General features: G+C 38.2%; 1 protein-coding gene across 1 annotated transcript in view; it reads left to right on the top strand.

Annotated features, from left to right (window-relative positions):
• Positions 1 to 26,752, top strand: part of OXSR1 (oxidative stress responsive kinase 1) — a 91,288-nt gene that overhangs the window by 51,304 nt on the left and 13,232 nt on the right. Inside the window, exons 5-13 of the mRNA XM_066350697.1 lie at positions 1,339 to 1,394; positions 8,140 to 8,249; positions 10,088 to 10,189; positions 12,953 to 13,086; positions 16,182 to 16,230; positions 16,880 to 16,945; positions 19,667 to 19,789; positions 23,980 to 24,012; positions 26,556 to 26,738. Of these exons, the coding sequence (XP_066206794.1) occupies positions 1,339 to 1,394; positions 8,140 to 8,249; positions 10,088 to 10,189; positions 12,953 to 13,086; positions 16,182 to 16,230; positions 16,880 to 16,945; positions 19,667 to 19,789; positions 23,980 to 24,012; positions 26,556 to 26,738 (856 nt within the window). The remainder of the gene's footprint in view (positions 1 to 1,338; positions 1,395 to 8,139; positions 8,250 to 10,087; positions 10,190 to 12,952; positions 13,087 to 16,181; positions 16,231 to 16,879; positions 16,946 to 19,666; positions 19,790 to 23,979; positions 24,013 to 26,555; positions 26,739 to 26,752) is intronic.

Below are 26,752 nucleotides of genomic sequence, written 5' to 3'. Positions count from 1 at the left end.
CAAAAGGAACCTATTCATTGCTGTCCGTTTGGTGTATACGGAAAGGTGTGTGTGCGTGTGTGTGTTTGTATTTAATATTAATGGTGTCATGCAAAGTGCACTTCTGTTTGATTTGTTCACTTCGCAGGATGTATTAGAGTAGTAGTTTTCAAACATTATTTTCCTCATGGCACACATAAACTAATTACTAAGGAAAAAGAGGGTCACTGACCTTTTCTTTCCTTAGTAACTAATATATTTGTGCCATGAGAAAAAAAATGGTTGAAAAGTGTCTGTATTAGAGGGCATTGCAAGCCGTAACATGTTGAATGACTTTGTTCAGATCTTGGATATAACAGGATTAATTTAACCTTTCTGCTGTTGTTGGCTTTCTAGGCTGTTACCATTTGGGGTTGTTATTCCAAAATGCTCAGTGAACCCCCTTGTCCATTTCCTGTACATTGTAAGAGTTTCTCTAGGTTATCAAGAAGTGGATTTGCTACTCACAGAGTTTAAGGACTTAAAATTTTGCCAGATACTACTAACATGTTGTTGCACGAGAAAAGCAAGTTATAGATTGGAATGGTTAGCATGATATCATTTGTGTTGGGAAGCCCTCTCCCTCCAATTATTTTATAAGAACATATTCCATTAATCCAACTGATAATGGTTGAAAATTTGGAGGAAATACTAGACTTGAGAATAGTTGTAAAAGGGACTTTGGCCTTTTCAGTGATGTTTAGTTTTATAACAGGAATATATTCATGTATTACTTGAGTTGCTATAGTAACCAATAAAATATAGAGATGTTTAAATAATTTATATCTTTATGTTACAGTCATATAATAATTCCTTTTTACCTTTTTTATTTTCTTGAATTTATTGGGGTGACATTGGTTAATAAATGTATATAAGTTTCAGGGGTATAAGTCTATAATAGTACATCATCTGTATATTGAATAACCCGTTTTCAACCACATACCGACCACTTAAAATTTTTGATTATATATTAGGGTGTAGAAAAAAATCAATATATTTAACAAAGTAGAATAGGTGAGGGTCAAATTTTTTGGCCACTATTATTATCCACATCGCATATTTAATCACCTTGGGTTTTCTAGATTTTATACTATAGTAAAAATCTATATGTTGTTATTCTAGCTTTCTATTTATAATGTTTGGAGTCTAGTAGAAGTGACTAAAATTTAAAAATTTTTACTATTGGCCTTAATAGCCTTTAATGCAAAATGCAGCAGTTAAATATTGCTGTGTTATGTGAATATAGTAAACAGTTGCTTAAATTAAATGACTCCAAAGAATACATGTTATTTTAATATGTAACTTTTGTTTTTCTTAAAGAGATGTGAAAGCTGGAAATATTCTTCTTGGAGAAGATGGCTCAGTACAGATTGCAGGTAATAATTAGTATTTCTTTTTATTTTTGATTTAATGATCAATGGAACCACATTACTCATCTTTGTGTTTTCTTCGTTAATTTGCTCTTCTCTTCCCTGCACCGTTTCTAGTCAAGAATCCTATGTTGGCACATCGCTGCTGACTCTCAAGATACTCTTCAGTACTCAATCTTCATTTCTGATCGTAGACATTTCTCTAACCATTCTTCATTACCTTCTAGTTATCCACTCCTTTTACCTCATTAGGTTCTCCTATGGGTTCTTGTAGCATTCTGTTACTTTCCTTTAAAGGAGAACTAGTCAAGAAACCTCATTGAGTTTAAGAATACATATGCTATAGAAAGGTGATTCAGAGCTGCTTCTGTACTGGGAAAGATGGGGTATTTGCCAATTAGGAAGAGGCATTTGACAGGTAGAAGTGCACTTTTGGGAGGTTCAGAGCCTAAGAGATAAGAGTTGGAGCCCAGGGTCTGCCAAAGGTGCTGCTATACTGGTAAAAGAACCCTTGCTTCAGGCTGAGAATCCAGAACGGCAGACCCCGGGTTGTTGAGCAAGCAGATTACCTGAGAAAACCTCAGCTTGGTCCCATGTACACTGTAATAGCAGTCAGGTGCTAGGCAGAAGGATGATAATCACCAAAACTTGGTTCTTTCTCTAGCTTTAGAAGATAACTGAGACACACATTTTCATGTCCTAAGGTAAGGGAATATTTAACCAAGTCACATAGTGCTTTAACTGAAAGGAAAAGATCAATAAATTTAACTCTTAAAATTAGCAGCTTCTGTTCATCACAGAAGCAACCAACAGTTTGTCCCCATTAAAAAGGCAAACCACAGAATAGGGAAGGCATTTGCAGCATGAATACTGGTAAAGGGTTCAGATTTAGAGAATATAAAGAACTTACTAAGAAAAACATCTGATTAAAAATAGATTTAAGATGTTCCAAATGAAGACATCAAAACATAAATGTAATACAAGGTGTTCAGCCTCACTAGTAATCAGTTAAAAGCAAAGTAGAATAACATTAGAATATTATGTTACACTGATTGAGCTGGCAAAAACTTCTAGCAATACCAGTTGTTAGTTTGTTTTAATTTTTACTTATTGCTTTATCTTAAAGGAGAGGAAGGAAGAGAGAGAGAGAGAAACATTGATTGGTTCCATTTATTTGCGTATTCATTGGTATCTTGTATGTGCCCTGACTGGATATTGAACCTGCAACCTTGGTATATTGGTACGACACTCTAATCATTCGGACTATCCGACTAGGACATACCAGTTTTTAGTTTTGATATAAAGCAAGGAAAAATTTTAGACTCTGAGTGTGGGACTGTAAATTAGTATAAACACTGTATTAAGTTAAAGCTATGCATACTCTAAGACTTTGGCTTCTAGATGCATGGCCTAAGAAACTCATGGTGCTTATAAGCATTAAAAGTTTGAAACAGTCCCAGGCCCTTCATTAATATTATAGAATGGATAAATTGTGGTTAGTATATATATTAGAATACTGTCTAGTGATGAAATTGAATAGAATTACAGCTATATACAAAAACATTAATAAATTGTAAAGACAGAATGAAATAAGCCAGTCAGAATACAGGGGTTGGCAAAAGTAGGTTTACAGTTGTGAGTATGTGAGTTTGTTTTTGTATTATTTATTAATTATTGTGTTATTTATTATTATTAACTACTTTTGCTTACCCCTGTATATAGCACGTGATTCTGTTTATGTAAATTCAACATGGGGCAATTGTGCTGCATTGCTTAGAGAAGCAAAATGAAGTGGAAAAAACCTAAAGAGGATTCTGGGAAAATGGTGACTAGGAATCACCAAGAATCTGTCTTCCCACATAGACAGCAATTGAAGTCGTACAATCTGTCTGATACACAGTGAGGTCCTCGAATAACATTTTATGCATCATTTTGTTATGATATTGATGAGATGCTGTAGGAACTTAATTCTTGTTTGTATCAGTTAGCTTATGGTAAAATTTGTTTCATTATACCTTGTTTCACTTGAAATCACAAAACCTATTGTTAAGTGAGGACTTACTGAAACTGTTTTGCAATTCCATAGACCTTTGAAATCTTGAAAATTCTAGAGAAGATCTTGGAAGTTAAATTTTGGTTATTTTGGTCAATTTCAGAGCCTCTCATTCCTCTCCTATTAGCCACATTGCATATGTTTTTGGAACAATTTGCATAGAGCAGGAATCCTGATGGGTGTGATTCCCAAAAACAAAAGCTTTCTGTTCTCCAAATATCAGTCATCTGTGTTCTGATCACTGATTGCTGCTTCTGACATCAAAGGTGCCAGGATTAGAGGCAGGCATCCATTATGGTTACACCCTGCCACCCCAAATGGTTTCCGGGGGCTTCACAGGCCAATACCTTTTTTCCTTTCTAAAATTTTTTTCTTCTTTCCTCTTTTGGAATTAGACATTTAATCCTGGAACATTAAACAAACAACTACATTTGCCCTAGGTGGTAGGTCAGTTGGGAGCATGATCCCAATATGCCAAGGTTGTGGGTTCTATCCCTGGTCAGGGCACATAATACAAGAATCAACCAATGAATGCATAAATAAGTGGAACAACAAATCGATGTTTTTCTTTCTCTCTCTTTCTTTCTCCCTTTACCCCTCCCTCCCTTCCTCTCTTTCAAAAAAAATAGAAATGTTTAAAAAAAAACAAACTACATTTACAGGGAAAATTGGAAAGTGACTACACATGCCAAGGAAAAAGTGCAGAAACGATCTGAGAAGACCTTAAGTTTATACCTCAAGGTGATGTTTGACATAGACACAGTCTACAACAACCTAAAACACAAAAACATTAACAAAAAAACAGCAAACCTTGGAAAGGGGGTAGAATCTGATCTCCACAGTTGCCATATTATTAGATTCAAATCTCCAGTTTTCAACAAAAAAATCAAAGGCATTCAATGAAACGTCAAAGTACAGCTCATTCAAAAGAAATACATAAATCAACAGAAATGGTCAGTGAAAAAGACCTGAAGGCATATCTACTAGACAAAGATTTTAAAACAGCCATTTTGAAGATGCTCAGAGAAGTAAAATGAAAACGTCATTGGAAGAGTCACTTGCGGATTTGAGTTGGCATAAGAAAGAATTGGTGAGCTCGAAGATAGGGAAATGGAAATTAGCAATCTGATGAATAGAAAGGAAAAGGCTTGAAGGAAAGTGAACAGAGCCTGAGGAACTAGTTGGACACCAGTAAGTGGACCAGCATATTGTGGGAAGCCTGGAGAAGAGAGAAAGAGGCAATGAGAGTATTTGATGAAATAATGGCTGAAAATTTCCCAAATTTGATGTAAGACACGAATATAAATATCTAAGAAGCCCAGTGATATCCCAAGTAAGAAAAATGCTTAAAGACTTACACAGAGATACATTATAACCAAATTTATAAAAGCCAGGGACAAGAATCTTGAAAGCAGCAAGAGAGAAGTGACTCATCACAAGGGATACTGAATAAAGTTGTCAGCAGATTCCTCATCAAAAACTTTGGAGGTCAGAAGGCAGTGGGCCAATATATTCAAGTGCTAAAAGAAAAAAATTATCAACCAGGAGTCCTGTATCTGGTAAAACTCCATGAAAGTGAGGAATAAAAAGCATTCCCAGATAATAATAAAAGCTGAGAGAATATGTCTCCACTAGGCCTGTCCTACAAGAAATGCTCAAAGTGTCCGGCAAAGTGAAATGAAAAGATGCTAGACAATAACTCCAGGCAGTATGAAGAAATAAAGATCCAATAAAGGTAAATACACGGGCAAGTATAAAAGCTGTTATTGTAAGTATTATTGTAACAATGGTTTGTAGCTCTTGTTTTTGTTTTCTACATGATTTAAGAGACTAATACCCTACTAAAAACAATTATTGGCCTAAAAGTTAGTATTACAGTAACATTAGTTTGTAACTCCCTCTTGTTTTCTACATGATTTAAGGGACTAATGCATTTAAAAGAATTATTCATTTATGTTTTTGAACACACGATGTTGTAAGATGTAATTTTTTGGCTTCAACAACAAAAAAGTGTGGGAACAGGGCTGTCAAGGAGAAGAGTCTTTCTATGTATTGAAGGTAAGCTGGTATACATTGAAATTAGAATGTTTTAATTGTAGAATGGTAAATGTAATTCCTGTGGTAGCCACATAGAAAATAGCTATAGAATATAGACTAAAATGAGAAAAAAAAATTAAGCTTTTACAACAAAAGCAACTAAACACAAAAGAAGTAATGCAGGAAATGAGGGACAAAACTATAAGACAAAGAAAATAAATAACACAATGTCTAATGTATCTTCATATCAGTAATTGCTCTAAATGCAAATGGATTAATTCTCCAGTCAAAAGACAGAGATTGGCAGAGTGGCTAAAAAACGCATGATCCAACCACATGCTGTCTATACGGGTTTTCAGTGAAATTTTTCGTAAGTCAAAATGGCTTAAAGAATATTGCCCTCTTTCAGAAAGTTATCTTTAAGCCACTTGCTCTCACAAAAACACCTGCATTGGTATAATGGCTTTTTTGGTTAAAGTGAAAATTTTCTTTGGGCTTCTTTTGGTTAGTGAAAACCAGTACTCATATAAGTCTTTTATAAAAGCCAAGTCGCATAACGCAAACTAGAAAGGGGGAGATAGCCGTATTGTTAAAATGTCAGTGCTACCCAAAGTGATCTACAGAATCAGTGCAGTCACTGTCCAAATCCTGAGGATTTTAACCTCAAATAGTAAAAATAGTCTTGAAAATGAATGGCCAGAGCTGGAAGATTGACATTTCCTGTTTTCAAAACTTAATGCAAAATGACAATAATAAGAACCGTATGTTTAGGCATAAAGATAGAGACCAATAAAATAGAAAAGAAAGCCCAGAAATAAACCCTCACAAACAAGAAGTGGCAAAAATAGGTTTACTATTGTTCTTATGGAAAAGAGTACAATAATAAATAATAATACAAGAATAAACTGTTTTGCCTACTCGGAACTGTAAATCTACTTTTGCCCTACCCTGTATATGGTGAAAAATGGTGTTGACAAGGGTGCCAAGACCATTCAGTGGGGGAAGGACAGATGGTGCTGAGAAAAATCATACTCCCATGAAAAAGACCCGTAACACGATATACCGAAATTCACTCGAAATGGATCACAGGTCTGTCTATATAAGACCTAAAACAGTGAAACTCTTAGAAGAAAACGTAGGGCAAAAGTTTAATGACATTGGATTAAGCAGTGATTTCTTAGATAATGATGCCAAAGAAGAAAAAGTAGACAAATTGAAAATTAAAAATTTCTGTGCATAAGACATTACCACAGAGTCAAAAGGCAACCCATGAAATGGGAGAAAATATTTGCAAGTCATATACATGATAAGATACTAATAATGTCCAGAATTTACAGAGAACTAAAACTTAACAAAAGAACAAGGTATTTAAAAGCGTGCTTGAATAGGCATTTCTGCAAAGAAGACATACAAATGGCCAATAAGCAGATAAAAAGCTGCTCAACATCATTTAATCATCAGGGAAATACAAATCAAAACTACAAGGAAAGGCCTCCTGGCCGGGTTGCTCAGTTGGGTGGAGCATCTTCCTGATACGCCAAGGTTGCAAGTTCGATCCCCAGTCAGGGCACATACAAGAATCAACCAATGAATACGTAAATAAGTGGAACAACAAATTAATGTTTCTCTCTTTCCCTTCCTCTTTCTCTCTAAATTAAAAAAACAAAATCCAAGAAGATACCACCTCCCCCCTACCAGGATTACTATTGTCAAAACAAAACAAAATAAAACCCCCAGAAAATAGCAAGGATATGGAGAAATTAACATCCTGTTCACTCTTAGTGGAAGTGTAAAATGGTAGAGCTTGCAGTGCAAAACAGTATGGCAGTTCCTCAAATAATTAAAAATACTGTCTGACCCAGCAGTTCGACTTTTGGGTACGTAGCACCAAAGAACTGAAAGTAGGGACTCAAACAGGTATTTGCAGACCCATTTTTGTAGCAGCATTATTCACAGTGGCTGAATCCTGGAAGCAAACCAAATGTTCATCAGTGGATGACTCAATACACAAAATGTGGTTTGTACATACATAAAATGGATCATTACTGTATTCAATTTATAAAGGAAGAAAATTCTGACATACTGCGTATGACACAGATGAACCTTGAGGAAAATATGCTAAATTAAGTAAGACAGTTATAAACAGAAAAATACTGTATGACTCCACTTCTATGAGCCACTTAGAGTAGTCAAAATCTAGAGACGGAAAGCAGAATGCTGGTTACCAGGGACGGGAGGAGGGGCATTAGGGAATTATTGTTTAAGGGGCAGAGTTTCAGTCTGGGAAGATAAAATGAAAGAATGGAGTGGAGCAAGGAGGCGAACCTGAGATGCTGATGATGGTGTGTGGGGGTAAAGAGGAGTGGAATGAGGACCTGGTAAGCTGGGTTTTAACTTAGTCTAGAAATGAAGCAGTGGCAGGAACTCACTCGAGCTGGCCTGTCCACTCGGATGTATACTTCTTGTTTCTTGCACAGTGGCGCCGCGTCCTGGCCTCTTTCTTTTTCTCTACCCGAATGAGACTTCCTTTGTTCACACACACACACACACACACACACACGTTCAACAGAAGGAAGATGTCATGCTGTTTGTATATAGAACTTTTCATTTATGTTGCTAACTGTTCTTTTAATGCCTTGCGGCTGTTGTATTCTATTTCAGACTTTGGTGTTAGTGCTTTTTTAGCAACTGGTGGTGATATCACCCGAAATAAAGTGAGAAAGACCTTTGTTGGAACCCCTTGCTGGATGGCACCTGAGGTCATGGAACAGGTACTGTGTCTTTTTTAAATGGTTTAGGCTGTTGTTATGAAATGGAAAAAACTGAGCAGTGTTTGCCTTTGTTTGGTGTACAGTACTAGTTAGCTTCAGGAAATACATGTCTGTTTCTCGGTTAAGACTTTCATCCTCCCTTATAAAAAACAAACAGAACTTTACAGAGGATGTATGAAACTAAGGATTTATACCTTAGTACGCATTAAATGACCTGATCGTTTTACACGCAGTCTTGCTGTTGTGGTTCTGGAGGGACTGGTTTTCTCCACGTGCCCATTTCCTGTTTGCTCTCAGACAGCAGCAGTCTGATGTCACTCACCCATCACCTTATGGAAACTGTTAAATCTCAAAACCAGTTCTCATTTCTCATCTTGTTCTCTCTGTGGCATTTGGCTCTGGTGGCCATTCCCACCTTTCCCTTCCTTACCTGTCCAAGTGTCGTTTTCTGATCTTTTCTGCTTGTTAGGCCAGTTCTTTAACTTCTTCTCTGGCTTTCCTTCTACTGCAAAGGACTCTGCTTTCTAGGGCCTTGTTCCTGAACTCTTCTCTTCTCTGACATACTCATTGGATATTCTCTTTGCTTCCCACTTACTAATTATTTCTAAATAGTATCCAGTCCAAGCCTTTGGATAGTTATTTCTAACCCTCTGTATGTGTTTTGAAGAAATGTCTTATTTGTCTATCAAACTCAGTATGTAAAACAATTTCCTTTTCGCTCTGTTACATAAATGCCTTTATTCCCCCTGTTGATGAGAGAAGGATTCCCACAGTAGGGTCATGTGGATGGTTGAACACAACACCTGACACTGGACCGATGAGATGGGTAGCAATTTGTTAGTGGCAAACCTACATAGCTGCGGAGAGGAGGACACTGCCCACCACACAGGCTTGCCTTCAGGAAGAGCCCGAACAGCTGCTGTGAGGGACAGGTTTTGTGGTATCAAGAGAGTGAAATGCCCTTTGGTTTCCTTGTGAAGATATGATTGGCTCATTTGAATAATCCAAGGGCTGGCAGGTAGCGGACACCTGCTACTCAGAATAAGCTGGAATTGTACCTGGTCCATTTGATAAGTAGGGTTGTTGGGCTAGGGGACCGTATCCTCAGGCACAGAGAGGGGAGGGGAATTTGCACTTAGGTCATTAGAGGCCCTCCTATTTACCAAATGGGGTCCAGACAGCACACAATATGGAGTTTTTATTTTAGGTCTCATATGTTCTCCAAATCTATTTTTCCTCCATATTTATTGCTTAGAATAGAAAATTAAACTACTTAGTTATATAATGAGCTGGTGACAGTATAAGAGGAGAGGAATTTGGCAATATATTCATACCAACAGCTTTAAAAATATTCACACCCAGCCTGACCCGTGGTGGCGCAGTAGAGAAAGCATCAACCTGGAACGCTCTGGTCACTGGTTTGAAACCCTGGGCTTGCCCCGTCAAGGCAGAAGGTTACCTGTATAATATTTCTTTAAGTGAATATACCATACTTAATAATTAACCCATTGTTGGTGAACATTCACTCAAGTCACCTCGTTTTTTTTCTTCTTCTCCCTGTTCCCAAGCATATTTAGCTTTTGCCTACTTTAGATATGTTAGGCCATAGCTGGGTAGCTCAGCTGGATAAAGTATCATCCTGATTCTGCCAAGGTTATGGGTTTGGTCCCCGTTCAGGGCACATACAAGAGTCAACCAATGAATGCATAAATAAGGGGAACAACAAATCAGTGTTTCTCTCTCCCTCCCTTCCTCTTTCTCTAAATGTCAATCAATAAAAAAATTAGGAATGCTATTATGGTGGTAAAAGTAATTGAGTACATCTCTGTTCTTCACAGGTCCGAGGTTATGATTTCAAAGCTGATATCTGGAGTTTTGGGATCACAGCGATTGAACTGGCCACAGGGGCAGCTCCTTATCACAAGTATCCACCAATGAAGGTGAGGCTCATACTCACAGTACTGTCCTAGCTCATGTCCCAATTCCAGTAGCAGTTAAATCTGTATTAGATATGTGGTGTTTAGTATTGTACATCGTAGTTGACCTTTTTATATGATGACAGTCTATCCCTGACTCAAACTAGTTGATATTAAGATCTGCTGTCTCTAATTTTAGTGTGTGTTTCTGATAGTCACCTTTAATGGAGATGAAGAGCCTTAATGGGGATGATGATCATTTCCATTTCATAAGGCTGTTGGAAGGGTCACAGAGTAATAGTAATTCTAGCTAACGTTCATTGAGGTCTTATTTTGCCAGGCACTGTTGTAAGTGCTTTTCATGTCTTAAATAAGTGTTCATGTGCCATGTATATGTCTTGTTCTTGTTATTCTTGAATGAAAGTTCAAATAGAAATTTGCTTTGTGGTAGGACACAAAGCAGCTTTTATTAAAAGGCCTGTTGTTATTATTTCCTGATGTAGTAGTTATCTGAAACATAATTGTTAATCCTGTGCCCAACATTAGCAACAGAATAGCTTTTGTGTTCAAGATGGTGCTGCCAGTACTGTTGGTAACCGTTTTGATCTGCGGCCCCTTAGTTGTAATCTGCACATGAATTCTGTTCTTCTGCTTGTAGCTGTAGCTATTGTTTATAGTTCTTCTTGCCAACTTTGCAAGCTCTCCTGTGACTGTTTAAAATGGCAAACCACCATTGTGAATTGTTGTCGTATTGATATTATTCCTATCTGTGTGAGCTGGTGCACTTCAGAACCTTTAAAAGATGTCATCCTGCCCCTTTATGGCTCGAACAGTTTAGAGAGGGGCAAAACCAGTAAAAGGGTATATGAAAAACCTCTTTCTCTATGTCCAAAACACACACACACACACACACACACAAATACATGTTTGACAGGTAAAAATTTTGATTTTGTGGAAGGTTAGTGATATTTTTAAGACCATGGTTAAAAGCTGAAGACTCCTAAGAGAAAGATTTTAAGAAGGATTTTTTTTCATGACTATACGGTAGGAGGCTAATTTTAGGCCAGAGAAATGGCTTATTTTTATTATTTATTTATTTATTTATTTAGTATTTTTCCAAAGTTAGAAGCGGGGAAGCAGTCCGACTCCCACATGCACCCAACCGGGATCTACCCGGCATGCCCACCAGGGGGCGATGCTCTGCCTATTTGAGACGTTGCTCCGTTGCAGCTGGAGCCGTTCTAGCGTCCGAGGTGGAGGCCATGGAGCCATCCTCAGTGCCTGGGCCAACTGCTCCAGTGGAGCCTTGGCTGCAGGAGGGGAAGAAAGAGAGAGAGAGGAAGGAGAAAGAGAAGGGTGGAGAAGCAGATGGGCACTTCTCCTGTGTGCCCTGGCCAGGAATCAAACACGGAACTTCCACATGCTGGGCCGATGCTCTACCACTGAGCCAACCGGCCAGGGCCCAGAAGTGGCTTGTTTTTAAAATGAAGGTTGGAGGTAAAAGAACAAGTTTCACTTTTCATCCATTGTAAGCTGTGACTCCTGCAATTATTGCACAAACATGCAGTGAACATGTTTGCTCAAAATGAGATCACCAACCTCAGTAAGTCTGTTTCAATAAATGTAAATATGAAAAGCAGATAAACATAAGTAATAATTCTGTTGTAGGCCCCTTTTATTTTTTAGTGTTGATTTTATATTTAGGAAAATAGCTTACAATTTTATAAAAACATGGCAAACAATATAGATAAACACAAATCACCAAAGTCCCATCACATAAACATGACATCTATACCCACATCTCTGCATTCAGCTAGTGTGTTGCCATGAAAGTCAGAGAAGGCAGGAATGGGCAGATTAGAAGTTCATCCAAGGGATGGACTTGCTGCGGGTAATGGAGGAAGAAGGAGAACTAAGAAAGGCTCTAGGTTTGTTAACTATGACATCATCAGAGAAGGCCAAGATTACAAAGTATCGAGTTTAAACAGCCATAAATAGGTAAAGTAAGCAAGTTCACACTCTGAATTTTGCCATAGTTTAAAGTTTTTCAGATAGTTTGGCAGTATAAGAGTTGGGACAGAAGACATGAAGAAAGGATTCTAATCAAAGGTTGTACAGTGTGGACACAGTTGAGCCCTGGTGGGCATTTCATCTGGGAATCCAGGGTTGTTGTTTTTTAATTAAAAAAAATTTTTTTTGCCTGACCAGATGGTGGCGCAGTGGATAGAGTGTCAGACTGGGATGCTAAGGACCCAGGTTCGAGACCCCGAGGTCGCCAGCTTGAGCGTGGGCTCATCTGGTTTGAGCAAAAAGCTCACCAGCTTGGACCCAATGTCGCGGGCTCAAGCAAGGGGTTACTCGGTCTGCTGAAGGCCCGCGGTCAAGGCACATATGAGAAAGCAATCAATGAACAATTAAGGTGTCGCAGCGCGCAAGGAAAAACTAATGATTGATGCTTCTCATCTCTCCGTTCCTGTCTGTCTGTCCCTGTCTATCCCTCACTCTGACTCTCTGTCTCTGTAAAAAAGTAATAATAATAAAAAAAAATTTAAAAAATTTTTTTAAATTTATTTTTAATTTTTAAAAATTTTTTAAAATGGAATCCAGTTTTTATAGGCTATTGTTTATGTGGATAACTCTGGGTTCTGAGTAACTGACCTAGATGTGAACTTTTAGAAAATAAAGTCTGCTTGTCTGTTGGGGGTTGTCTGTATTAAAAAATCTTGGCCACAGTATTTAATTTTCCTTTGAGTCTTCAGAAGTTTTATTATATTGAAATTCTTACAGGTTTTGATGCTGACACTGCAGAATGACCCTCCTTCTTTGGAAACTGGTGTTCAAGATAAAGAAATGCTGAAAAAATATGGAAAATCATTTAGAAAAATGATTTCATTGTGCCTTCAGAAGGATCCAGAAAAAAGGTGAAATATGAGCTATAGCTTACTTTGTTGCGAGAGAGACAGTGACAGAGAAAGAGAGGAGAAGCATCAGCTGGTCGTTGCAGCACTTTTAGTTGTTCATTGGTTGATTTCTCATACATGCCTTGATGGAGGGCTCCAGCTGAGCCAGTAACCCCTTGCTCAAGCCAGCAACCTTAGGCTCAAGCCAGCAATCTCAGGCTTCAAGCCAGTGACCTTTGGGCTCAAGCTAGCAACCATGGGGTCATGTCTAGGATCCCATGCTCAAGCTGGCAACCCCGCACTCAAGCTGGTGAGCCCACACTCAAGCTGGAAAGCCTACCATCAAGGGCAACCTTGGGGTTTCAAACCTGGGTCCTCGGCATCCTGAGCCGATGCTCTATCCACTGCACCACCACCTGGTCAGGCTCCACTATATTTTATTATTCTGTTTCATATACATATATATATATATATGTATTCATATTTGACTCAGTTTCTTAGAAACTGAACTAAGAGCACTTTAATTTTGACTTCTCTAATGATCAACAAAAATAAATGATTTAAAATGACTAGAATATTTAATGGGGCTTCAGAATTTACTGTTGGAAATACTGGAAAGGGTAAAAAAAACTGGGAGCAAAGTTCAAACCTGTGTTTTTTCAGACTTTCTGTTTCTGAATAAATTGTTATAAAAGATAGGGAACACTTTGCTTCTGCCACATTAGTTGACTAAACTGAATTCTCTTACTACAAATACCCACAAATGCTGGATAAATCTATCAAACTTAACAACAACAACAAAAAACCCAGAGGTGAGCTTGCGATACAGGGAAGTCCTCCTATGTCAGAAATAATGAGGAAGGCATAAATTCGAGAAGAATCCCGAACTAACCCTGTGGCTGTCCACGGCTGCCCACCCCACTTCCCCATAGAGACTGGAAGTGAGACTTAGGCTCACCCAGGAGAGATTTTGAATTGTGTCTGTGTCTTGAGGGAAAGGATAGACCAGAAAACAAAAAAAAATCTGTCCTTCATCACAAAGACACAATAAAAATCTCTCCTGCATAATCGAGCCCTTAACCAGCATAGTCTTCAGTGTACAGTCTGAATTTTATACTACCCACGTTATCTGGGAAACCACAGGATTGGAAAGTAAAATTATTACCGAGTCAGTTTTATTTTTGGCAGAAGCAGTCGCAAAACTGCACTATTAGAACACTGAAGAGTTCAGGACTGAGATCCTTGCACATGATGCCTCACTGACGAGAAGAGAATAACTCGGAATTACAGAACACAGTGAAATGCGGTACCGTGAGCTAGAGTCAGCAGACAGCAAGCAGAAGCATTAGTTCTCCAAACACTTTGGATAGTAATGCAAAGATATCTAAAAAGGCCATTAAATAAGTGTATTTAAAATAACTTAAAATCATAAAAGAAATCAAAACCATAAGAAAAGAATATGACTATGACAAAAGAAATCAAATAACTGCTAGAAATGACAAATAACAGTAATAAAATTTAAACTTAATGGATTTCCTTCAGTGTAGATCTGACGTTAGTGACTTGCTTTTGATGACTAGGAAATGAAAATGGGAAAGCAGCTTTAGTACAGAGAAACCGGGTAGATACCTTCTTCACCAAGTGAACAAGGTTACCATCACCATTAATAAGACATATCAGTTATGATACACTCCCTGAGATGATGAAGTGAGAAGGTACATTACCTCTGAGGTATTCTTCCCCCAAATCTATGACTTCATCTATAATGAGAAAACATCAGGCAAATTGAGGAATATGCTACAGACTACCTGACCAGTACTTTAAATCCAAGTGTCAAGGAAACGAAAGACTAAGGAGGCGTTACAGGTGGGAGGAGACTAAGGAGAAATGCCTGACCTGTGGTGGCGCAGTGGATAAAGCGTCAACCTGGAAACACTGAGGTTGCTGGTTCAAAACCCTGGCTTGCCTGGTCAAGGCACATATGGGAGTTGATGCTTCCTGCTCCTCCCACTTCTCTCTCTCTCTCTCTCTCTCTCCCTATCTCCCCACTCCTCTCTAAAATAAATAAATAAATAAGAGAAATGAAGACTAAATGTAATATGATATCCTGTATGAAATCCTAGACATTAGTGGAAAAATTGGGGGAATCTGAATAAAGTTTGTAGTTTAGTTAATAGTATTATACAGTGTTAATATTTTTAGTTAATTTTTTTTTTTTAAGTGAGAAGCAGGGAGGCAGAGAGAGAGACTGCCGCATGCACCCTGATTGGGATCCACCCAGCAAGCCTCCTATGGGGCCGTTACTCAGCAACTGAGCTATTTTAGCCCCTGAGGCGAGGCCATGAAGCCATCCTCAGCACCTGGGGCCAACCTGCTCCAACCAAGCCATGGCTGCGAGAGGGGAGGAGAAAATGGGGAGAGGAAAGGGAAGAGAAGCAGATAATCACTTCTCATGAGTGCCCTGACTGGGGATCAAACCCGGGGACTTACACACGCCAGGCCGACGGTCTTATCTACTGAGCAAACTAGCCAAATACAGTATTGTTTATTCTTTATTCTCAATTGTACTCATTTAAAAATTTGTGAAATTGATAATGATGCCTTTTTACTCAAATAAAATAAGTAAGACTAATGCACAATTGAGTTAAAATTGAGTTTAGATTAAATTTGGGGAATATCCATTACATTTAGAATCTTTAGTTTTTTTAACGGATATACATAGTTAACCAAGTTGAAGGGTGCAAAAAGCAGAGGACTTTGAGAGTTTAGATGTATTTTTATACCTTGTTAAAGTAAATTATTTAGCCTACTTCTTGGAAAATAATATTAAATAGCAAAAATATTGGAAGCCACTAAGAAATTATCCTTTCAAAAGAAACATTTCACTAATGATATGTCAAAGAACTTATAATTATTATCAGAACATTTCTGTATGAGTCATTATTGTATTTAGTGTCCTGTACCAAGTTTATCCTACCTTTTTCTTTTCAGCAGGTTAAGGAGTGGAGTACACTGAATTTTATCTTAATGCTTAAGAAATCATTTTCTCGTTTTTGAAGATAAAAACCCACATTACACTTGAATTAACTGTAAAAAACTTTCTTTTCTCGTTTTAGACCAACAGCAGCAGAACTGTTGAGGCATAAATTTTTCCAAAAAGCAAAGGTAGGAAATTCTAACCTCGGATTTTATATATTTGTTTGCTCTTCCTCAGTTACCTAAATTAGGTTCCCTGTTCAGAAGTTGTATTATCTTAAGATGAGTTAGATAAAGTTAGCAGAATGATAGTAGGTCAAATAGTTGCTGAGGGCTGGTCTGTACAGTCCTTGGTAATTCAGATACATGCCTTAGAATAAGTAAATTTACTTTTTATATAAATTAAATGTCAACAGGTTAAATTTATAACAGAAACAATGAATATTACATTTTGCCTTTATAAATATAATCTGTGAAAAAGACTGAACTCTCATTTCAGCGTTTACTACCAAATAAGTAAACATCTCATTTCCCAAATATATCAGATAAGTGAGATGGTACTGTAGTTGGAAATAGTGCAACTATAATCCCAAAGGACATACGGTAGAAAGCAGACTTTTCATAGGTAATGGTTTATAGCAGTGCACCAAAGCTGTCTGAGTTTATAAACCCGGGGTGGTAATGACCTAAAAGAGTTTACGATAAATGAAGCTTTTCTCAAACTTCTTTACAAAAGTTACTTTGTCACATTTTAATATTGGTGAACATTTCTTTGGCGATTTTTTTTAGTTCAATAAAAACTTCTTGTAAACATAAAATACTTGTATTTTCTATCCAGAATAAAGAGTTTCTTCAAGAAAAAATATTGCAGAGAGCACCAACCATTACTGAAAGAGCTAGAAAGGTAAGTGGGTATTTAACTCCGTTTTCCTGGGAAATTTCTTAGAGTGGGTTTACTTTTGCATTTTGAAAGTACAATTAAGTATTACTTTGTTAACAGTATGGGTATACTTTCTTTCAGCCGTTTCTTTAGCATTCTTTGATATATTTATTCAGTAAATATCATTAGTTTGCTGAGTGCCTAAGGCATTCCTCTGCTTGTCTACTAGACTGAAAAGATATGTTAGACATTTGATGAGTTAATTCTAAACTGTTAAATTACTCCAGTGGTATGAGATATGAGTGGTTGAGATACGAGCAGACCAACATACAAATTTTTAAGATACAAGCTGCGACTCAGTCCGTATTTTTGTTCAAGATCCGAGCGAAATTCTGAGATACAAGTCATGATTCGGGAAGCTGCCGCTAGTTGGCGTGTTGGCGCACAGGTCCAGTATCAGCAGCACAACACCAGCATCTCGTTTTTTTCTCATGTGTTACCCACAGAATCAAGTCGAATCTCGTACACTGTACTCGTTCTTGCATCATTTTTGCATTTTTACTACCCTTTTTTGTGCTTTCATGGGGTTGAAGAAAGTGGGTGTAAAGGACAGTGGTGAGAAGAAGAGAATGATGTCGATAGAAGTAAAGCAAGAAATAATAGAAAAACATGAGCGTGGTGTACGAGTGATTGAACTGACAAGGCTATACGACCGCAATACATCTATAATTTGTACCATCCTTAAATTAAAGGATGCCATCAAAAGCTCAAATCCAGCGAAAGGAACTACAATTCTTTCCCAGTTAAGGACAAATATCCATGAAGAAATGGAGAAGCTTCTGCTGGTGTGGGTGAGAGAAAGAGCTGGCAGGAGATACAGTGATGGAGACTGTGATATGTGAAAAGGCACGTATTATTTATGGCGACTTGAAGAAGAAAGAACCATCAACCTCAAAAGAGGCATCAGAAGATACATTTAAGGCAAATCATGGCTGGTTTGAAAATTTCAAGAAGAGATCTGGCATCCACTTGGTGGTGAGGCATGGTGAAGGTGAATTGTATACTTTAAATTGGTTGCTTATATGGTATATGGATTATTTATCAATAAAGCTGTTATTTATTGAGCATTTTGAGAAGGGCAGCATCACCAACAGAAAGCTCTTGGAAACTGACAATATTATAGTAGAAATAAAACACAATACAAACACTATAGAGTCAAGTTAAGGAAATTTCACAGAAAACAAGAATCAAAAGGCCAAGAAATAAATAACAGGAGAGATAAGACAAGAACATCAGAGGATCATACGAAAAGGTTTAACAGATGAGTAAAGAGAGTTCCAGAAAAGGAGAACTTAAAAGAAGAAGAAGGAGGAGAAGGAGGAAGAAGAAGAAGAAAGAAGGAGGAGGAGGAGGAGGAAGAAGAAGAAGAAAGAAGAAGAAGGAGGAGGAGGAGGAGGGGGAGGAGGAGGAGGAGGAGGAAATAATAATAATAATAATTCTGGAAAATCTTCTAAAATCAATGGTCATGAATTTCTAGATTGAAAGAGCCCAAGTACCTAGCACGATGAATAAAAATAGACCAACACTAAGGCCCATTACCACGATAGCTTGGAATACTGAAGGCAAGAAAGATTACAGGAGAAGGAGGAATGCTCACAGACAGATCAGGAGTCAGAAGCACCCTGGAGACCAGATCACGCTGGAGCAGTAAGGTTCCGCTTTATCAAAGAAAATTATTTTTAACCCAGACTTTTGTTTTGTGTTTTAACCAGACAAACTGTCAGTGAAGTGTGGAGATAGAAAAAAGATATGTTCAGAAATGCACGGCTTTAGTAAGTGAGCCATGCTGATAGTATAGGAAGTACACTGAGAACAGGAAGCACGGTCCTCTGGATGACGGCAGAGTGAAGTCTGAAGTGCCGGACCTGGTGGGAAACCTGTCCCAGGGTGGAGCAGGTCGGGAGGCTCTGTGGGAGGCTTCCTCAGGAAGATGAGGTTGATACAGAATATCTCATGTAGATGAATGTGCTGAGAGAGGATTCATGTAGCTGGGAGAGAACTGGGGAGTAAATTTGCCAAGTACTTAGAAATAAGCAACTGTTAACTCCAGGGAAAACAAAACTGTTACGCAAAAAAGAAAAGTAACTATATGGTATAATAAGACTCAGCTGTATTAATTATATAATCAGGTTATGTAAATACTAGGTATTGATTTAAACACAAGTACAATATATCTTGAGAAAGTAGAGGGCTTATAATAGGGTTAAAGACTCATCTTCCATAGTGGGAAATCTAATAGATAATTCCTAAAACCAAAAAACTCCAGGGGTAAATAATGAGACCATGTTACACAGAGAGGTGAATGTAAAGTCCAAAAGAATAAGCTAAAATGGGTTTGAAATGGTTGCTTGTGGCAAAAAAAATGAAAGGTAGGAGGTTGTTGTTTTTTCTAAATAACTGTACAGGTATAATCATGATTTTAAAAAATAAAATTAAAAAGAAAAAAGCAGAATACTCATTTGGCCAATGATGTCACATAAGAAGGACTTGCATGATGTTCGGGTTCAGGGTCTAAAAGTGTGGGGACATCAGTGGTTGTAAGAACGAGATTGTGAACAGAGCCAGCAAGGGGTGGAGATACTTACAGGGAAAAGGATGATCCGCATACCGTCTCAAAGTACAGAAGGAGACGAACATGGTAAATGTCAACATTATTATAACCTACCTCTCTCTTCCAATGAGCAGGTTCGGAGGGTACCAGGCTCTAGTGGCCGTCTCCATAAGACAGAAGATGGTGGCTGGGAGTGGAGTGATGATGAATTTGATGAAGAAAGTGAGGAAGGGAAAGCAGCAATTTCACAACTCAGGGTAAGTTTTGTTAAACTACATGCTCTAGTTAGGCCTCTTTCTGTCTGAAGCCTCTGAGGCTTTCTATATTCTGTGATTCCCGTCAGCCTGTCCAGCTAAAATACACAGCTTACAGAAGTGAGGGATATTTCAAAAATGAATATGCAGTGATAAAATATCCCCTCATTTTTGTGAGCAGTATATAAAAAATGCATATGTTAGTGACAGAATATATTTTGAACAACTTCTCAGTATCAGGAGCCCCAATTAATTTTACCTGGAAAAGTGGACTGGCGGGTCTGTTTGAATATGCTAATATTTAGGAATATGCAAACGATTATAATCTCAAATCTAGAGATGAAGACTACAGTGTCTAAAATGAAAATACATTGAGTAGGAATAATGGCTTGATTATGCATTGCAAGGAAAAGATTACTGAACTTGAAAGACTAACAATAATAGAAACTTTGTCCCTGAGGTCTGCCTGCCTTCTATCTGACAAATAATAGTGTATCTCGTGTTCAGTTGGTATCTCTTGGATTGGAGCGGGGGGGGGGGGGGGGGGGTGTGTGTGTGTGTGTGTGTGCTAGAAACAGTGAAGATAGGGGTCTTATTTTTGTTTGTTTCATCACTCTTGCCTAAAGTTAATGCCCCACGTTGAGCATTAGGACTCAATCCCAACAATAGAAAACAAACAGAAAATCAGATTTATAGAATATTCTAATGCCTGAGATGGAAAAGAAATTGGATGGGATTAGCAGCAGATTAGACACTGTAGAAGAAAAGATTAATGAATTTGAAGGCTAGCAATAGGAATTGCAAAATTAAACTGAGAAAAAAAATAATTTTTAAAAAACGAAAATAGACTCAATGAACTAATACAAACATTAAGAAGCTTAATACAGGCCCTGGCCGGTTGGCTCAGCGGTAGAGCGTCGGCCTGGCGTGCGGGGGACCCGGGTTCGATTCCCAGCCAGGGCACATAGGAGAAGCGCCTATTTGCTTCTCCACCCACCCCCCCTCCTTCCTCTCTGTCTCTTTCTTCCCCTCCTGCAGCCAAGGCTCCATTGGAGCAAAGATGGCCCAGGCACTGGGGATGGCTCCTTGGCCTCTGCCCCAGGCGCTAGAGTGGCTCTGGTCGCGGCAGAGCGACGCCCTGGAGGGGCAGAGCATCGCCCCTGGTGGGCATGCCGGGTGGATCCCGGTCGGGCGCATGTAGGAGTCTGTCTGACTGTCTCTCCCCGTTTCCAGCTTCAGAAAAATACAAAAAAAAAAAAAAAGAAGCTTAATACATGTTATTGGAGTCTTCAGTGTTTATAGGAAATATTAATTTTGAGGTCATTCTAGCCTTGTGACTGCTCAGACCTTTTGTGGGATAAGAAATGGGTGGTGGTATATCTTGGCCTGCTTCTTGGAGAAATGGCTGATTCCAGGGCTTAATGCAGGTAATATACAAGATGAGTCTGGAATACCTTCTTTTGTCAGAAAGAAAATATTTCTTATTAAAACAGAAAGTCATAATAATATAAGGCTGTTTGATGGAGCTCCCAGTGGCCAAATTAATGAGAGTTTAACCATCAAAATCATCAAGTTCAGTAATAAATTACAAATAACTTGAAAAATAGGAATCTACGAACCCATACCAAAAATTTGAGGAAAGGGGATAGTTTTTCATTATAGTAAACTGCCAGTGCTGACTTGTAAATGTTGTGGAGTGTTGGAGAGGAAAAGTTATCATTATCATCATAAAGATTAGATCAGCAAGGGTGATTGATCATCAGATGCTAAGTATAGGGGAAGATTTTGAATAGCAAGATATTGACATGATTTTAATGTGTCTCTCCAAAGTGCCTTTTAGTTGCAAGGGACAAAGTAGTTTCTGCATACTGGAGAAATCAGAAAATGCCCTGAGTCGATGATTAAAATGAACATCACTAATGAGGGGCAGATAAATGTATGATTCCCTAAGACAGGGGTCAGGAACCTTTTTGGCTGAGAGAGCCATGAACGCTACATATTTTAAAATGTAATTCTGTGAGAGCCATACAATGACCCGTGTACATTAAGCATTATCCAATAAAAATTTGGTTTGTTCTGGAGGACAGCTGTGATTGGCTCCAGCCACCCGCAACCATGAACATGAGTGATAGGAAATGAATGGATTGTAATAATGAGAATGTTTTCTATTTTTAACATTATTTTTTTTATTAAAGATTTGTCTGCTAGCTAGATGCAACCATCAAAAGAGCCACATCTGGCTTGCGAGCCATAGGTTTCCGACCCCTGCCCTAAGATATGATATCCTAGGAAGGGCACATCTCTGTGTAGAACCTAGCTGAGAATACATATAATAAGTCAAATCAAAAGGAGCCATCAGATAAACCACAGATCAGGAGAATTCTATTCAAGTAAAGTGTGTATGGGATCAGGGGAGATATTCTTCAAAAATATTTATGTGCTAGATATAAAGAATCTGAAGAGACATGACAGGCCTGACCTGTGGTAGCGCAGTGGATAAAGCATCGACCTGGAATGCTGAGGTCACCGGTTCAAAACCCTGGGCTTGCCTGGTCAAGGCACATATGGGAGTTGATGCTTCCTGCTCTTCCCCTCTTCTCTCTCTCTCTCTCTCATCTCTCTAAAATGAATTTTAAAAAAAGAGAGACATGACAGCTAAATACATGATCGTAGAGAACATCCTATTTTGAAAAAACAAACAAAAAGACATCATGGAATTGATTGAAAAAGTTGGATTATGGATGATAAATAAAATAAAAAATAGTATTATTACCCTGGCCGGTTGGCTTAGTGGTAGAGCATCAGCCCGGCATGTGGAAGTCCCAGGTTCAATTCCCAGTCAGGGCACACAGGAGAAGCACCCATCTGCTTCTCCACCCCTCTCCCTCTCCTTCCTCTCTGTCTCTCTCTTCTCCTCCTGCAGCCAGGGCTCCATTGGAGCAAAGTTGGCCTGGGTGCTGAGGATGGCTCCATGGCCTTTGCCTCAGGAGCTAGAATGGCTCTGGTTGCAGCAGAGCAACGCCCCAGATGGGCCGAGCATCACCCCCGGTGGACATGCTGGGTGGATCCCAGGAGGGCACATGCGGAATCTGTCTGTCTGCCTTCTCCCTCACCCCACCTGCTTCTCACTTTGGAAAAAATACCAAAACAAAAAAAAATAATAATATTGTTAAATTTACTGAAGTTGGTAACTTCAGCAGTGTTCTGTAAAAGAATGTCCCAATTAAGAAATACTCAGTGACTATTATTCATTGGTAAAAGCTATGATATATGCAGCATATTCTCAAATGATATGAACAATATGATTAATGGTATTATATATATTATATATGTGTATCTTTAAAAAGAGAGAACATGAGCATTGAAATAATAAAGTAGATGAGTAAAGGCTATGAGTGGGTGATCTGGTAAAGGGTATACTGGTGTTCTTTCTGTTGTTTTTTTATATAAGTCTGAGATTTTTCCTAAATATGAAGTTAGCAAAAAAAATGGTTTGGGGTTGGCCACATACTTGCTGTGATACATTAGCTATTATCCAAACCTGGATTCTCCTTAACAAAATAGTGGTGAAAATTTTAAAACAAGCCTAAGCTTACCTTTTAAACAGTGTAAATTGATATTTGATAAGGGAGAAGAGTTTTCTTTTTATCTTTTAATTCTTCGGTAGTATCCAGAATTACTTCTGGTTTTGATTTTTTAAATAAATTTAGCCTAGATTATTTTCATTTGGCAGATTATAATTGGTTTTTCAATTTTAGTTCAAGAATTTTCTCCATTAAGGCCCTTACTCAAAATTACTCTGTGTTAAGAATGTATTAAGTAATTAGCTTGAAGGTTGACATTGGTCTGGGATATTATGCATATGTGTTTATAATTAGTTGTAAGAATTGTACTTTGAAAAATGTGACCTTTCTACTATCTGAGAACTCAATCTCATTATGTTTGCTTATAAACGTCAAGTTGTGATTTCTTCAAATACTGTGAGCACAGCCACCTGGACAAGGAATTCAATAGTATGATGACAGTTTTCTTTTTCCAGAAAACTTGCGGTAGAGTTACCAGTGAGTTCATGTGTGGATCAGAGTGAAACGGAGTTGACTTGCATTTCAACATTCCGTGCAGTTTGGAACTGACTGCGAGTAACCTGAGTTTTGAATTAACAAGCTTTTTTTTTTTTTTTGTATTTCTTTTAGTCTCCCCGAGTGAAAGAATTATCAAATTCTGAGGTAAGTGGTTGTGATTATTACCTCATTAAAGAACATGAGCTTTTGGTTTGGTTTTAATGTTTAGCTTATTTTTTTTAAATGTGCCCAAAATGGGAATGAGACTTTAAACAAGTCAGATTTTATCAGATATATCAATTCTGAGTTTGAGTGGACCTTTGTGCACTCATTTTAAAAGTTGGCCTAAGAACCCAGAAAGTTCCTCCTTGTTTGCTTGACTTTATGAATTACATTTTTGGCTTGGGCAACTTGAAGTAAAAAGTAATTTTTTGGCATTAATCTGTCCAGAAATGTGTCATATGCCACCTTTACATTTTTGGATTTTTTCCCCAGCCTCTTAACTATATAGATTCATGTGTCTGTAGTGACTGCCCCAGTGTGGTGGAGAACCCCACTGGACAGAATCCTGATGGGCCGGCCTGCCCGGTTCTCAGGACCTGACAGAGGCATCGTTTCCTGGCTGCGGTGTCGTGCGTTCTTCCACCGGCAACATCTGCATTCTGAGCTCAGTGTTGGTTTTAATGGCACAAGTCTGGCTCTTAAACCAATTTGTTCTTGCCCCTGTGCTTAAAAGTAGCTTTTTTCCACTTTATTTGTGTGCATAGTTTACAATTTAGGTTCACGATTATGTATAGAATTTGTGTGCATAGTATTATATTGTTTAAGACTAAAAATAAAAACTACTTCAGCATATTAACTGGCCGTATCTGACAGTTTATACCAGTTAGAACTGTTCATTAAGATCTCTGGCGACTCCTCTTCTTGGAATGTGATCGAATTGCGTTCCCCGGCCACTTGAGGTTATGCGCGGCCGTGGCAGTTACTTCAGCCAGTGAAATATGAGCAGGAGGAGCAGCCACTCTTTGGTCCGCTGGCTCCCTGGCCTCTGCCACCATGACTGGCATCCCTGAATGAAGAGGATACCTACCTTAGCCTCCGCTGGCCAGAGTAGACATGAAGTGTGTGCAAGCAACACCTTTTGTTCTTGTCATTACTGAAAAATTTAAGATTGTTACCCTCTAACTTACTACCTTGACTAATTTTTAGTTTCTCTGAAATTGAATGAGGGGGTATTTTAGAGATTATCCAGTTTTTCTTTTTAGTCTTGTTCCTTTACCTAAATAGCATCTACCATTGCTCATACTTACATTCTCATGCTTATTACTTTGTTGTTGATTTTTAAATTATGGTAAAATATGTATAACAAAATTGACTACCTTCACCATTTTTAAGTGTACAGTTCAGTGGCATTAAGTACATTCACACTGTTGTGCAGCCATCACCACCACCCAACTCTAGAATTCTTTTCATCTTGCAGAACTGAAACTCTGCCCCCAATAACTCCTCAATTCTCTCCTCCCTGCAGCTCTGGGTAACCACCACTTGTCTCTGAATGTTACTACTCTAGACATCATATAAGTGGAATCACACTGTATTTATCTTTTTTGTGGCCGGCTTATTTCACTTAGCATAGTGTTGTCAATGTCCATAAATGTGACATGTATTGGAATTTCCTTACTTCCGTTTTAAGATTGAATAGTACTCCATTGTATGCACGTATCCTCTTTATTGACCCATTCATCTGTTGGTGAACACACAGATTGCTTCTGTCTTTTGGTTATTGTTAATAAAGCTGCTATGACTAGCTGCATAAATGCTTATTTGAGTTCCTGCTTTCAGTTCTTTTGGGTCTGTACCCAGAAGGGAATGTCTGGATCCTGTGGCAGTTCTAGTTTTAATTTTTTAGGAATCACCATAGTGTTTGCCCGATAGCTGCACTGTTTTATGTTCCCACCTGCAACGCACAAGTTTCTAGCTTCTCCATAGTCTCTCATTATTTTGGTCTGTATAACCTTTTTGTCTTTATTTTTGGTAAACATATATGTGCATGTTTCATTCTGAAATAGTATTAATAATTATATTAACATTTGATAACTCTTGGTTTCTTCTATATGAAGCTAAATTAACACCAAATTTTACTTCCTTGATTTTGTTTCTCTGTTATGGGCTGTTAGACCTCTCGTATCGCCCTTCTAATGCTTTTTCTCTTTTAACTCTAAGTTTTGGCCACTGCATTCATTTCTTTTCACTTTTTGCCCTCCAAGTTACATAATTAGAATTTATAAAATATTTCAGACATGTAAAATAATATATATAATGTCTGTATTAGTTATAAAATTTTATATCCATTTTGAAAAAGCCTTTAAGATATGTTAAGGAATTGTTGGTTGATTTTCTTTATAAGTAATGGACAGTTCCTAGACATAGAAAGAAAAATGTAGTTTCTATAATTTTGTATTGCATACTTAAATCTGTATTTTGGACATGCAATTTTGCTGAATAAAGGGGACAGATAGATGTAGTTAATAAATATGATATAATGAACGGCTATTCTGAAGAAAATAAAAGTGAACGGCTAATAAATGCTGCCGCATCACCAAACCTCAAACAACCATGCTCAGTGGAAGTTGCCAGAAACAAAAGAATGCAAGTGGCGCTGAGTGAAACATTCCTCAAGGACATGCATCTGTGTGCTTTTGTTACAGCTGTTTCCAACAACTGATCCTGTGGGTACTTTACTTCAAGTTCCAGAACAGACCCCTGCTCTCCTACCTCAGCCAGCCGGGCCGACACCCACACAGCCGACTCAAGTCTCCCTCCCGGTCCCGGTCCCGGTTCCGGTTCCGGTCCCGGTCCCCGTTCCTGCGGAGCCCGCCAGACCAGCTCAGGTGAGGCAGGCCCA

The sequence above is a fragment of the Saccopteryx leptura genome, chromosome 10, assembly GCF_036850995.1.
Source record: "Saccopteryx leptura isolate mSacLep1 chromosome 10, mSacLep1_pri_phased_curated, whole genome shotgun sequence".
In the NCBI taxonomy this organism is placed as follows: Eukaryota; Metazoa; Chordata; class Mammalia; order Chiroptera; family Emballonuridae; genus Saccopteryx; species Saccopteryx leptura.
This window is presented reverse-complemented; position numbering and strand designations above follow the sequence as displayed.